This window comes from Melospiza georgiana, chromosome 1 (assembly GCF_028018845.1).
Source record: "Melospiza georgiana isolate bMelGeo1 chromosome 1, bMelGeo1.pri, whole genome shotgun sequence".
Lineage (NCBI taxonomy): Eukaryota > Metazoa > Chordata > Aves > Passeriformes > Passerellidae > Melospiza > Melospiza georgiana.
In genome coordinates this window covers 55101535-55115372 of record NC_080430.1, presented here as the reverse complement: position 1 = coordinate 55115372, position 13838 = coordinate 55101535, and the positions used below count along the sequence as shown (strand labels likewise).

Sequence of the window (13838 nt, the reverse complement as noted above, 5' to 3'; positions counted from 1 at the left end):
CACAAAACTAGCTTGAGATCAAGCTGGGTGCTGCCAACGAGGGACCCTGAACCAAGAAACCCATTTTATATCCGCCGTCCATGCCCACAGGGGTGTGGGGGCTTCCTGCTGAGCCACTGGCTCCCGTTGTATCTCAGAGTGGCTGCTTACCTGGCTGGTGCCACAGGTTCCCATGCACCTTGTTGTGCAAAGGGTCAGTGCCCGATCACTGCTCTTGCTGGAAGCTCCAGTCCTTTCCCCCACCGAGGGTGCAATCTGCAGTTTGTACTGCAGCAGCACACTGAGCTAACTACCTGTACTAGGTGCAGTCTTCCACATGAGATTTGTCTGTATTTTGACTTGTTTAAACTAGTATGTATGCCTTTCTTTTACACATTTTCACACAATTAACAGTGCAGTAAATTTAAAATAATCCTCCTTTTCACTGTTTTGTATTGAAGGGATACAGAATTCAAAAAATGATGGGGCTTGCAAATCTTTTCTAGAATATTTGTTCTGTTCTTTTTTCTATTGTCTAATTATGAATGGTTTCATGTAAAAGTAGAGAACTTTTCATATGTTTTATATCCATATAGAGACTGAATTAAATGAATGATTCTTGTAGTAGAGAATGTAATAGTGATGTATTTATCAGCTTACTTGAATGTCTTCAATTTAACAATATATTAGATTATATAGTAAGGGGAAAATATGTAATATGAGCTGTTTAGTGTAGCAAAAGTTATTTCCTCTTTGAAGTATAACTTTGCCTTTGAAGGAAACTTTAAACCTGATAGCAATATGTTCAGATGAAGTATGTTTTGGTTTGGTTATATTGGTTTAGTTATATGAATATTAAAAGGACTTCAAAGAGTAGTAGATTACAGGATTATTAGACATAGACATATGAGGCATAGATCAAGTGTAATGTGAGATTGCTTCATATTTTCAGAATGGATCTAACTCTCATTCTTTATGTGTTTGCCAGCATCTCATGATTCCTGTTCTGACTCGTGGTTAATGAATTATTATTTATTGTAATCCATTACAGTTACCAAAGAGCGCAGTGTGCAATAGTAAGATCCTAATCTATGCTTGGCTTTCAGAATTCTGCATTTTATGTTGTTGCTAATACTGAATAATGTGTTCCTAGGTTAGTTCACATTCCATAAAGATTCTTTTGGGAACCTTTTCTTTTTTTTTTTTTTGTTTAATTAGGACAGTACTGCCTTTTTCTCAACTTGTACTTAATCATTTTTGTCTTGTGTATGTTATAGAAGAGTTACCAGAATGCCTGCTTTACACTGTGTTTAAATGTTGGAGGTTTTGGTTGGTTGGTTGGTTTTTTCCAGTGTTGGACTAATGGAGATTTGTAGTCACACTACCTTCTGAGCTCTCTGGTCGCCCTTATGCTGGTAGAAGTGTGGGTTTTACCTGGCTACAAATATACTGGGTGGCAGTATTAACAGCACGATAAACTCTAATGTTGCTACTTCTGGTTTCGTTAGGTCTTCAAATCTTTTGCTGTCTCAGTTTGATTGTTTTGTTGCTTCTTTATGTATTTCTTTGCATCAGCCGGAAAGGAATTCTGTGTCTTTCCTCAAAATTTTTCTTTTATGCTGTTAACAGTGCACTCTCTTGATATCTCTTGGCTCAAATCATCTTGTTCTAGCTGAGCAAGCTAATTTTTATAGCACTTTACTGATAAAGTTGTGTGTGGTATTTCTTCATAGATTTAGGCTATGCGCAGAGCCTTATGTGTTTTCATTCCATCTGCTTCGTCCTTAAAAATCCTACGGCCTCCTTCAAGTGTTTAGAAATTATTTAAAATCAAACTGGAAGGCTCCCTGAAGCTACATGGAATTCTTGAACCATGGGGAATATGTGTAATACTTGAAAAGAAGACACTTGCAAAGAAGTCGTAGCAATGTTTCAGTTTTTTCAACCCAACAGAGACTTAGACATAACTTAGCTTCTGTCTCAGAAGCAGTTTTCACCCTTTAGTACAAATCGATCTATTCCTCTTTTGTAACTGCAGATTCATCCTCCTCTGCCATTATTTTTTAAATTAATGACATTCTAATACAATGTTTTAAACCCCAGCCTAGTCTTGTCTTTTAAGATTGGAGTCCTGGAACACATGGCATTCAGTGAGAGGCTGAGACAATGGGCTTTGATAAATCTTGGAGTTGTGGCTGGCAATATTGTTGCTGTTTTAGCACGTCTGATAGGAGGCTGTGGAGAGTAGATGGCAGATTTCTTTGCAAGGGAAAGACAAAACAGACAAAAGTTAAGTTGTAGGAGCAGAAAATCCAATTGGAACTCAAGAAAAAAGTTTTCACAAGGAAAGCAAACACTGGTGCAGGTCATCCAGTAAGTTTGACTATCTGCAGTCTAGATTTCTGGAGATACTTAAAATGGAGATGAGCTGTGAGCAGCCTGATCTCAGCTGACCCCCTTTAGTTAGGAGATTGGACCAGCTGGCATTCAGAGGTCTCTGCCGAACTAAATTACTACATGACTCCAGTCACCACACTCATAAAATAATCAAATTGGACATTTTCCATAGTTGCATTCTTTTTGGTTACATTTTCTACCTCCCTGTGAAATTACTCTAGCTTTCATTATAATCCTAATATTTCCTTTTTTTTAACTCTAAGATAGATTATTCTTTGAAAGTCTTTAGGTTTGCTAGCTCTAGCATTTTGTTTTGCCAATCTTTACAAGATTTGTTGTATTTACAGCATCACAAAAAGAAACGCTTTCTCTGGTTTTAATCTTCAGAATAACTTGCACACAGTTATGTTTATATTTTTTCTTTTTTTTATCCTGAGTTATCTTTGCTGTTTGCTACTACTTCCCAGATTATAGTGGTACTTGTCTTATATTTTCACAACTTATACTGTTTTGTTTCCTCTGATCTTCTGTAATTATTTTCTGATCTTCTGTAATTCTTCTGTAATTCTTTTTCTGGGGTTTCAAAAAGTTGTATTTCTCCAGCAGAGATTTCCACAATTCAGTGAAATGAATATATGTGAATATGATAAAATTATAAAAGATAAAATACATTCTCTAAGGACATCCTTCCGAAACTGGAGATTTACAATGTAGAGTAGTGTTTAGGGATAGGCAATTTTTTTACTTTCTCATAGCAGAATATTGAACTGTGACTTGGTATTTCTATAGAGAAGACATGACTATAATTCCAAAACAAAAATGATTGCATAATTTTACTGTTTAACAGATAGTGATCTTCAATATTTTCTTGAAAGCTTAGATTGTTGCCACCTTCCCTCCTAATATATTAATTGTAGTGTTCTATTTTCTGGAAACCCAAGCTTCATGCCCTTACTGTGCTAGTGCTTCTACTGTCAAAATACAAATATTTAAAAATGGAGATAATGCTACTTATCTCTTCAAGGAACAGATTACATGAAGTACAAGGAGATTTTTAGGACTTAGATCTACTTGGTCCACAGATTGGCTTAATAGTTCTTTTTCAATTCTAAAATTAGGACTCTGAAAATCAATTTTTATTATTTTTAAATCATAGAATGTTAAGAGGTTGGAATGGCCTTAAAGACCATGTAGTCCCAACCTCTATATAATGCATATTGAAATAAAGGCATGTTTAAAAGTGCCTGGATTGATAGTTTTCTGACTGTTTAAATGGTTGACAGTTGTTACAACTCTGACAAAAAACCTAAACTATAACTAAAAACAGGATAAAATGGTGAATAGGGGAGATTTGTCTAAGAGGCTATATAGCAAGGTACACTTAGGTAAAGAACCAAGTTACATGCTTTTTAAAAAAAAATTTAGTAAGTAAACCAAAGATAAAGTACCTGTTTAAATAATGAGTCCTTTTTACTGGAATAATGTGGCTGTCTTAAAGTTTCGAATCTAAGGTCATAGGGCACTACTTAAATAGCAAGCATTAAGTTAAAGCTACTCTTGGAATTACTTTTGTGGTCTCTTTTACTGATTTAATTGTCTGCGTTCTCCCTGGTAGTTTTGTTGCCTCATTCTGAGCTGTTTTCTCATGCATGCCTTGAGTAATGATATCACTACTAGATACATGGTATTCACTAGAATGTGAAGCTGTGATATTACTACTGTATCCCTGTGAGTTGCTGTGAATGTGGCAGGGTAGAAAATGCAAGTGGAATATTGTGTTGTATTTTTCATGCTTTTGTAATGATAAATTTTCATTGTTGTGTATGACCGAAGTTGAATAATGGAACTACACTGTTACTTGTTACCTCTAAAGAATATCTTTTATAAACAAAAATGGTTGCATAATTTTAATGTCTAACATCTCATACTTTATTTAACATTATGGTGGTATTTTAACATTATAACAATGCATCAAAAAGTTAGACTAATGTCAACTTTTTTGCTGTCTGTAGGATTCGCTAGCTGAAGTTGAAGAGAAGTATAAGAAAGCTATGGTTTCCAATGCTCAACTAGACAACGAGAAAAACAATTTGATTTACCAAGTGGATACTTTAAAGGATGTTATTGAGGAGAAAGAAGAACAGATAGCGGAGTTCTATAGGGAGAATGAAGAGAAGACAAAGGTATTTTTTTTCTAATTATAAAGTACAGAAATCTGGACTACTTAGTAAGAACAGTTGAAAATACTCAGAGTAGCTTTACTTGCTAGTATTGGGCTTAAGTCTTTATGGCATTTTTTCTCTCTAAAGTTTATTAAATAAAATCTTCTGTGTACTAAGTGTCTGGACAACTTATTTAGACCACTTCAGTGGTCTTTGAACTACTTGGTAGGTATAATTTCTCAAATCCTTACAACAATTTCTTACATAACTCAAAATAAATATAAATAATTGATTTCTTTAATACAGGAATTGGAAAGACAGAAACACAACTGCAGTGTTCTGCAGCATAAGCTGGATGAACTTAAAGAGGGCCTTCGGCAGAGAGATGAATTGATAGAGGTATGCTCATATGAGTGTAGGATAGAACCTGTGCAAATAAATGTGGTGTAAGATTTGAATGGGAATCATGTACAAAACAGGATTAAATACTATCTTGCATTTTTAAGAAATAATTTATCTTGTTGTAGTGTGTAGAATTTAAGCTACTGATCCTCCTAAATTTATGAAGCTGAAAATGTCTCTGCAAGGTTTTCAAATGTGTTACATCTTGCAAAGCCTTTAATTCTTGTGAGAAATTGTGGTTCTCTCATGAATGTTCCAAGTATCTTTTCTTTGTTGTGAGGGCAGAATTAATATTTGTGTGGCCAAAATAATTTTCCATAGCTAAAAGTTCTGATGCATGGATAATACCAAATGTTATTCTTTGCCTTTCCCAAAAGTTTCCATTTCAGTTATTTCAGATTTTTATGAGTATCAACAATTGAAGTTTGCCATACTGAATATTTGTTTGCTTACCCATCAAGCATAATACACAGCAATACTGGTCAGCATGTTATTGGGCCACAACCATGTTGCTGGGTGTGCAGTGTGTTCTTTTCCCCTCTCACCTGGTTCTTTTTCCCCTTTTCCCTTTTGTTTCTGGAAACAAACCCACCCACTGTGAAATCCCAGAGTTATTATCAGTCTTCATTTTAAAATGGTCCACAAAGATATATATATATAGATATATATATATATATATATGAATGTATATTGTCAGTGTATATTGGGTGTCCATTTCCCAATTATTTTAGTTGGAACTTGTAGTTCAGTTATTACATAATTTTCCTACTATCTCTTCATTGCAGTAAAAATTAATATCTTTAAGTGTATAGACCAAAGTCTCCTACTGTCATGTTCAAAAGCTGTGTAACAGTTCATTGATCCTTTATTTTTACTATATTCTTGTGCTCTCTAGGTGGTAGGTACTGTAACTCAAAATGTTTTCTGAAAAGTCCCTGTTCTGTTTTAGAAGTATTATGCTTCATGAACTGGAGTTGCTAGGACTTAATAGCAGAAGGAAAGGATTAAGATTATCCTAAGTATCAGAATTTTGTGTTAGCATAAATGCTGACAACCAAAAGCCCTAAAAAGTTCTGTTGTGGCTCTGTTGCTTGCTCTGTTATCTTTGACTTCACTGAGAATTAAAGAACAGCTTTGCGTATTCTTGTTTGGGGTTTTGCTTGGGTTTAAGTATATGAACCAAGAATATCCAGTAGATTTTTCTGGAGTGTTTACTTTGGTAGAATGTAGCATGTGTCAAATAGGCACAAATACATTCAGTCCCTTTGAAGGTTCAACTCATATTTACCACCTATTGTGTCTTTTCCTCATCTGTTAACACTAATGAAAGGCATTGTCTTCTGTTCCCAGATGTAAAATCAAATTCACTCCTTAAGAAGGAAAAAAGTTGTCTCTAGCCCTTAAAATTCTTATGTCATCTTCATAGTTAAGCATTTAATTATGTTTGCAGGGGAAGCAACAAAATGCTGTGATAGTCAGCTAAAAAAGTAGGACTGCACTTGATACATATTCATATAGTATCAGAAAGCAGTCAGCAATTGTCTTTTGCTTCCTGGATGTTTGATTCAAACTCCTTTCTTTATGCTTTCAAGAAGATTATTTTATTTTGCAAAAAATTAATAAAACCAATTGTTAACAATAATATTCAGTTCCAAAGAGGACTTGAAGGTATCTGGAAAGTACAGCAGGGTAATTGTTTCTATCCACAGACTGCAGTGGGAACAGTCACTAAAGACAAGTAACTCTAGCTGCAGTGAGTTTTCCCAACAGCAGTGATTGAATAGAATTAAATACCATTCTCTTGCATGAATTAATGAGAAATATATTACATTAAACTGCACATTGTTTCTGCAACTTCATGCTCATAAACTCTTTGGTTGACTTTTATTACTTAGTTTCCTTTATCTATTTTAATGTTTGGGATTTTTTTTCCATTTCCTTACTTCTCTTTCCTCTTTTATTCTTCCCTCATCCTATTTACCACAGGCGAATCAACGTATGCAGGAGAATATAGACTCCATAACCAAGGAAGTGTTTGATCTCCAGGAGACAATTAATTGGAAAGATAAAAAAATAGGGGTATGAATGAAATATGGGAGGAAAGCTATTTTTTTAAATTTAGAAGTAGATGAATGCCCTCTACATCCCAAGGAATTCTCCAAAGAAATTAAGGCCACTCCAAACTTAAATGAATAAAATATTTTGCAGTCTTTCTCTTCTTCAGAAATGAGCCACACTTTACATGAATAATGAGCAGGAGGACTAATTAAATCTGTAACATGAACTGTTACACATACAAATTTACAATATTTTTTGCAACATTTTTGATGGCATGCCTAGTAGTAAAAGATGTGATCTTGAATTGACTTCTACAACCAACTTGTGCATTCCTGTATTGCACTTCTGATCCTTGTATAATTGGTTAGCTTGGATGAAATACTGAACCAAGCTGGTTTTCTGATAATGACACATGAAATAGTTCGGGTATTGAGAATCATAATTGAAACAATGGTTGTAAGTGACCTTTTGAGAAGCATCCATGAGGTTCCTGTGTAGGAAGGAGGGTGGTACAGAAAGAACTGTGCTGATCCTATGCAGCTAATGTAGGTCAGGCAGGGTTTGTCAACTTTGCTTCTGGGCAGGCAGAAGTCATAGAACTGAGTCAGCCTGACCATCGGTGATGACTGCGTCTTTGAACTTGAGGCTGTTCAGGGACACAAGTAGATTGCCGGTGGCAATCTTTAAAAAGGAATTGTCTTTAAAAAGGAATTGTCTGCCTCTTGACAGCTCAGGGGTCATTTCTCTCTACCTGAATTTTATACCATATTTCAGTATATGCAGATTTCTTTGAAAATTGTTTTATTTGCTGGAGTTCAAGTCACCTTGAAAAGTTGCCTTTTAATTGGTGGTGGCCAGTTCAAAAACTAGGCTGTCTTATTTTTTTCATGTTTCAGTCTTTCTCTTCCATCACAAAAAAATTTCATCATTCTAAAATTCTCTGAACATTCTTCTGAAAGCTTTTTATCTTTAATTTACCCTATTCTTTCCATACTTACCTCTCACATTTGTATAATAGGCCGTCTCAATTTGTGCAATATTTTTGTGCTCTTTCAAATACATTGCCAGAATCAGTATATCTGATATTCAAATATGCCTACCAGCCAGAATGACAAGAAAGATAGATGTATTTTCCTTCAGCCAAAATTGCCCTGCAAGTTTGTGTTCTGGTAAACACCATAACGGGTTATTTTTCTAGTTAGTTTTTTTTTTTTAAATTCTCAGAATTGAACTCTCTTAGAAAAGAAAATGTAAAAATGCCGCTCTTTTCTTTCTCATACCTATAAATATTTACATACTTTTCTTAGCTCACAGTCTTTGAGCCTTTCTTCCTCCTACTGCTAATTTTTACTCTATTCCAGCTTTAGATGTCTCTGCAAAGCTTCACAATGTAGTTTAAAACTAAAATTGTAACCTAAATTTACAATGTATATAAGATATTTTAGCTGTGTCAGGAAAAGAAAAGGAGGCAAACAGAACAAAATAGCACAAGTTTGTTTTACACCTGCCTTCTTATGTTGTCCTGTTTCTACAGTGCTTGAAATTTGTGGTTATATTTGATCTTAAATTAGATCAGTTTGAGGAGACTGAGTTACAGTGTTGGGTTATATTCCTGAAATATACAGTCATTCCACTGTTCAGTGGCTCCAGCTTTTCATTTAGTAATGGCAACTCTGAATTTGGTATAAAAGTTACTGAGATTTTTGGAATATTTAGAAAATTGGATTACAGACATCTCTGGATTCTGGCATATTATCAGATTTTGCTCATATAAGTATGGTAAAATCTGTCTGCTGAACTTTGTTGTCCTGATTTCTGTTTCCTGCCCCAACAGAAGAATTCCAGAGTTAGATTTTCTGCAAAATCCATGTCATTTTAAATTAAACCCTGAGTGTACAAACATTAGGATTTTTACTGATTTTGAATAATGATTACTTAGATCTACATAGGTAGAAATACATAGTTGTATCAGTTTCACTTCCTCCCCCAACAGAATTTTCTGATTTCCAACACTTGTGTTATTTGGGGGTAAGGATAGAAAATATGTTTGGGGAAGGTCAGCATCATCACAGGACACTCTCAAGTACACACAATCTCTGTCTGTGATTCTGGGCTGCTGTGTCCATTCTCTCAAGTGGTGAGCTTACTTCCCTTTCCATCTCTTCCACTGTTCTTTAAAAATTAAAAAGATGTATGTGTCTTTCAAGTAGAGCACAAAATTATGTAATGATTAAGGTTCTTCATGCTATTTATAATGTAGTTAGAGATCTAGTGTGTGCTAGGAAATAAAAGGACATCTTACAGATTTTTAAATTAAGATGTCTGCTACTGTTTTCACTCATGTTGAATTACCTTTATTTTAAATGTTACATTTACATATGAATAAATCAAGTGCAACAGCACTTGTCAAAATTTTCTGTTGAAACTTGGTAATGCTTTAAAATATTGCTCTAGTATGCAGATTCTAGATTATTATTAAAATTCAGCATACTGAAATTACATGAGGCAAGTACAGTACAAATGTGTACACCTTCATTTCTTTCATAGTATCAGTCTATTCCTACACATTCATGCATAGCATAGGGTTTAGTTGGATAATTTTCTTGGCCAAAATGTCCGTATACTTTGGCACTTGCTATGTGGTGAGGATTTTTTTTAATGCGTGCAGTATTGCATGCTGGCCAGTCAAGTAGAAGTGTCCAACTAACTGCCAGTAACCTCTCCAGCTTAGTTAGGCACACCTATCTACACCCACATTCTAGCTCCCATACTTTTTTGTCTAAAATAGTGCTACTGGTGTTTGCTGCTTTTTTTTTCTCTAAAACTGATTGCTTTGGGTTTAGCAAATGGTGTTGTGACCCATAAGCAACTAGTAAATAAACTACTATTCATGAGTGGATACATTCAAGGTCTTCCGTGATGTATGATTTCTACTTCTGTACCTTATAAAAGGCAGACAAATTAATTCAATAGATGTAATGTTTTAGGATTTTTGCCATTTGAGTTTCAGCAAATTTTATTTCTTGCTGCAGAGTGCCTGTATGAAGAAGAATTACTCTTTTGGTACTCAATTTAGTTTATCAAAATTTACTAAAAAATAGAATTCACAGAATAAAAATAACCTTAAAAAAGCTAAGACTTGTCTGGAAAAAAAAGTAATAACAAATGCAGCATGAAGTTAGATATGCAACTTGTAGAAGGCAGTTATCAGAGATGTATGTTACTACATATTTAAAAGCGCTTTTAATTTCTTTATTTGTATTGAGCTATTTGCATTTACTTGTAGAAAATCTTTCTGCTGTCTGTCATATGCTTTTTCTCTGTGCCATTCTTTTTCTTGCTATCTGCCTGAGCCCAGGCCCTAGAAAGACAGAAAGATTACTTTGACTGCATTAAGAATGAGCGAGATGAGCTCAGAGAGGAGTTGGCTGACCTGAAGGAAACAATGAAGAGAGGACAGGTATGTTGGTAGTAGTTACTTTACAGTAACAAATCCAGGAATGGGGCATGAAATCAAGGTCAGTAAAAAGGAGGAAGAATGGTTACTATTCTTGTGCACTCTGAAAACCTGACCTTAGGGTAGGACAAATGGTTCGTATCATTTTGTTTCACTGAACTTGAAAAGCTCTTGAAAAACTTATCTGTTGGTTTATATTTTATATGACAAGTTTATTTTTTGTTTTGCATTTTTAGAAACATGGATTAGTTATAATTCCAGATGGCACACCAAATGGTGATCTAAACCATGAATCAGTGGTTGGTGCAATAACAGTTGTGTCCCAGGAAGCTGCTCAGGTCTTGGAATCTGCAGGAGAAGGACCACTAGGTAAAAGTATCGTAGCATACTTTATAGAGTTTTTGAGGGCTTTGTTTCCTCTCGTTCACAGTGAGTGTGACGTACATTTGCAGGTGCAAGCGCCTGTGATGCTTCTGGAATATGTGCTTACACAACTTTCAGGATTGATTTTAAGTTTTTGTTTGTTCTGAGTAAAAAGACAGATGTATTTGTCTTCTGAGTAAGAAAAAATAATATGTGCTTAGATGTTTGAAATGGATTAGTTCTCTTGGTCCAGTTTCTGTTTTAATACTGATGGAAAACATCTTGCTTAAAAGTGTTGTTTTTTGGATTAGTATGTTTTCCATTGTTTTTCATGAAAATAATTCTTTAGAAGTATATGTAATCAATGAAAGAACATCAAGTGCAGTCTTCCATCACATTCTTTAGAAGAAGTTTTAAAAGCATTCAAAAAATGATAGGGACAACAGACACCCTAATTGGGGGTTTCCGGGTTAAGTTACTTTAACTTGCTCTTATCTTTAGGTTGAGCAAGTTATTGCATGCAAGGTCAATCCTCTGTAAATCTCTGTTAACATGTAGAAAAAAACCCTCTATATAATTGAATTATACTTGTACATAATATATAATAGTTACATAATTTTATATTGACAGAAATTAGACTTGATACATATTTCTGCTGTGGTCTCCCAGTACAAATGTTATTATGCTTCATTTCTGTCAAAGTTACAATTTCTAAGGAGCTGCTCTTGTCTTAGCACAGTGTTGCTTGATTGCAGTAATGGCTTGTAGTCATTACTGATCTTTTGACTGAGTAGAAATATTTGCTAAACTCTTTTGCTATTTTATAAACTCTGATGTCTTGCTTTTAGAATTGTTGTACTAATAAACATTGTGAATTATGTATTTTTCCCTTTTTCTGCTATTAACTGAAGGTTCTTGTGTTATTAGTGAGATATCAGAGTTTTGCAGTCCCAGTGCTATTAGCCTTGATGAGCATTTCATTTGGAATGGAACAAAAAAGTTATGAAAAACATATTCTTAGTTACAGATTTCTCTGATTTTTAATTGGATTCTTTGGTTTTAGATATCAGGCTACGAAAACTGGCTGGAGAAAAGGAGGAATTACTCTCCCAGGTAAAATAAGTTACTCATTTCAGAAGTAGACCCTTGTGTATCATTTTGCAGACTATTTATATGTAAGTAATAAACAACTGTTCAGCACAAAGGTGCTTAATCAGATATGTAATCACTAAAGCAAAATGAAATACTCATTTTACCTCACTGACTATCAGGAATTAGCAGTTCCTCTTGCTGTTGTCCTTATCCATGGGGTTTTGATCTTGGTGGGTAAAGAAATTTCATTTCACTAGCTGGTTAGCTGAAATCTAACTTGTTCCTGACTTTACTATTAGTGCATATCCTCAAAGCTCTTTCTTTTAGTTTCTTTTATCTGCATAATTGTATTATGCAGAAATATTAAAGTCAGTACAATTAGACTCTCATAAACTCAAGTGGCATTTTCTTCAAAATTGCTGAGTGATACTACTTCATTGATCATTTTGGTAACTCAGAGAAAATTAATATTAAAATAATGGTGTTTAAATACAGCTCTGTTTTGAGAAGAAAGGTCTCAAGCAAACATATAGCCATTGAGGAATTGTTAAGAATACTACAGTTTTTGCTCTTTTAGTTGAAGACATTGCAAATTTAAACCATTGTTGTCAACATTTGGGTTTGCTGTGAATGAACCTTAATTATAGTATAGATACTTTTTTGGTCTGCCAATAAATTATAGTATTAAATGTATACAAATATGTAAGCACATATTTATCACTGTATAATTTAAAAATCACTGATCATATATTTGATTTGTATCATGAATGGGGGTTTTGCAATTTAACTCACATACTGCTAATCTGTAGAACAATATTTTTGTAAGAGTGTCCAAAAAATAGCTCCTACTTCTTTCATAATGTCCATACGCAGGGCACAGAGCTGAGAAATCCATGTTCCCTGACTACTGGAAAAACTGAGAGACAGCTGCTGTGGCATGAAACGGAACTATTAAAGACCTATGTGCACTACAGACTTGCCTAGGACCATTGTTTCCGGGGGGAGTATATGAGAGAGGACCCCCTGAAAAAGCCATGGATTATTGTCTGTAAAGTCACTAGGGTAGTGTTCAATATCTTTGTGTGTGTTTAGAGTGAGAAAGATACACAGTGGAAAAAATCCATAAATGGAGTTTCATGCCATCTCCTCTTCTGAAAAGTGAGCTGTGTTAGTTACAAGGTGCTCCTGCACTGTGCAGATATCCCTGCAGTACTGACCAAGCTGGTGGGCTTGGGTTGTGCATTGACATGCAGAGGGCACTTGTCCAGTGATGGGGATGGCTCTACAGCCACAGACCTCGGGGACTGACTCCCCTGCATTGCTCTGCTATTCTTGTTTACAGAACCTTCTCAGCCAGTGGCATCTCAAGACTACTCTGCCTTTTTACCATTGAACATTTACATACACAACTACTGAACTTTGGGAGTCTTTTTTTCATAAAGAAACACTTCCTTTTTCAGGTTAGAAAACTGAAGATGCAGTTAGAAGAGGAACGACAGAAATACTCTAAAAGTGATAGCATGAATCCAGATACAATAGACTTGGAGAATGGCTCTGACTTGCAGCTAATTGAAATGCAAAGTAGGTATATGGTTACTGTTCAAAGTTATTCTTCTTGCAGAGAGGACTTCCAGCTCCTCTTGTTGTGCACTAGTGGTATGAGTGACTGTATTGTTGAGCAGATAGGTTTTTGTTGGTATATGTCCTTGCATGGAATTGTTACTGCAGAATACCTTCAAAATCTGCCTCTTTCAGTGTTGAAGAACAACATTCTGGGAAGTTATTTTTCAGTTGATAACTATGCCTAGAGTGGGTGACACTACTTGGATACAGACTTTAGACAACAGAATTTCAGATAAGATTTTTTAAAATACATATTCTATGGGATGATTTTGTTCAATCTTTGATATAGAAACCTAATCTAGGAG

At 34.9% G+C, this 13838-nt stretch overlaps 1 protein-coding gene across 6 annotated transcripts in view; it reads left to right on the top strand.

The window, feature by feature from the left end:
* The window catches only part of LRRFIP2 (LRR binding FLII interacting protein 2), a 56339-nt gene that overhangs the window by 39157 nt on the left and 3344 nt on the right, over positions 1-13838 (top strand). For 2 of the 6 annotated variants that reach the window (XM_058021458.1, XM_058021449.1), the window contains 7 exons: positions 4389-4559; positions 4845-4937; positions 6927-7019; positions 10357-10458; positions 10692-10824; positions 11882-11931; positions 13371-13491. In XM_058021458.1, the coding sequence (XP_057877441.1) occupies positions 4389-4559; positions 4845-4937; positions 6927-7019; positions 10357-10458; positions 10692-10824; positions 11882-11931; positions 13371-13491 (763 nt within the window). The remainder of the gene's footprint in view (positions 1-4388; positions 4560-4844; positions 4938-6926; positions 7020-10356; positions 10459-10691; positions 10825-11881; positions 11932-13370; positions 13492-13838) is intronic. The other 4 variants (XM_058021472.1, XM_058021466.1, XM_058021489.1 and 1 more) reach the window with 2 other exon arrangements.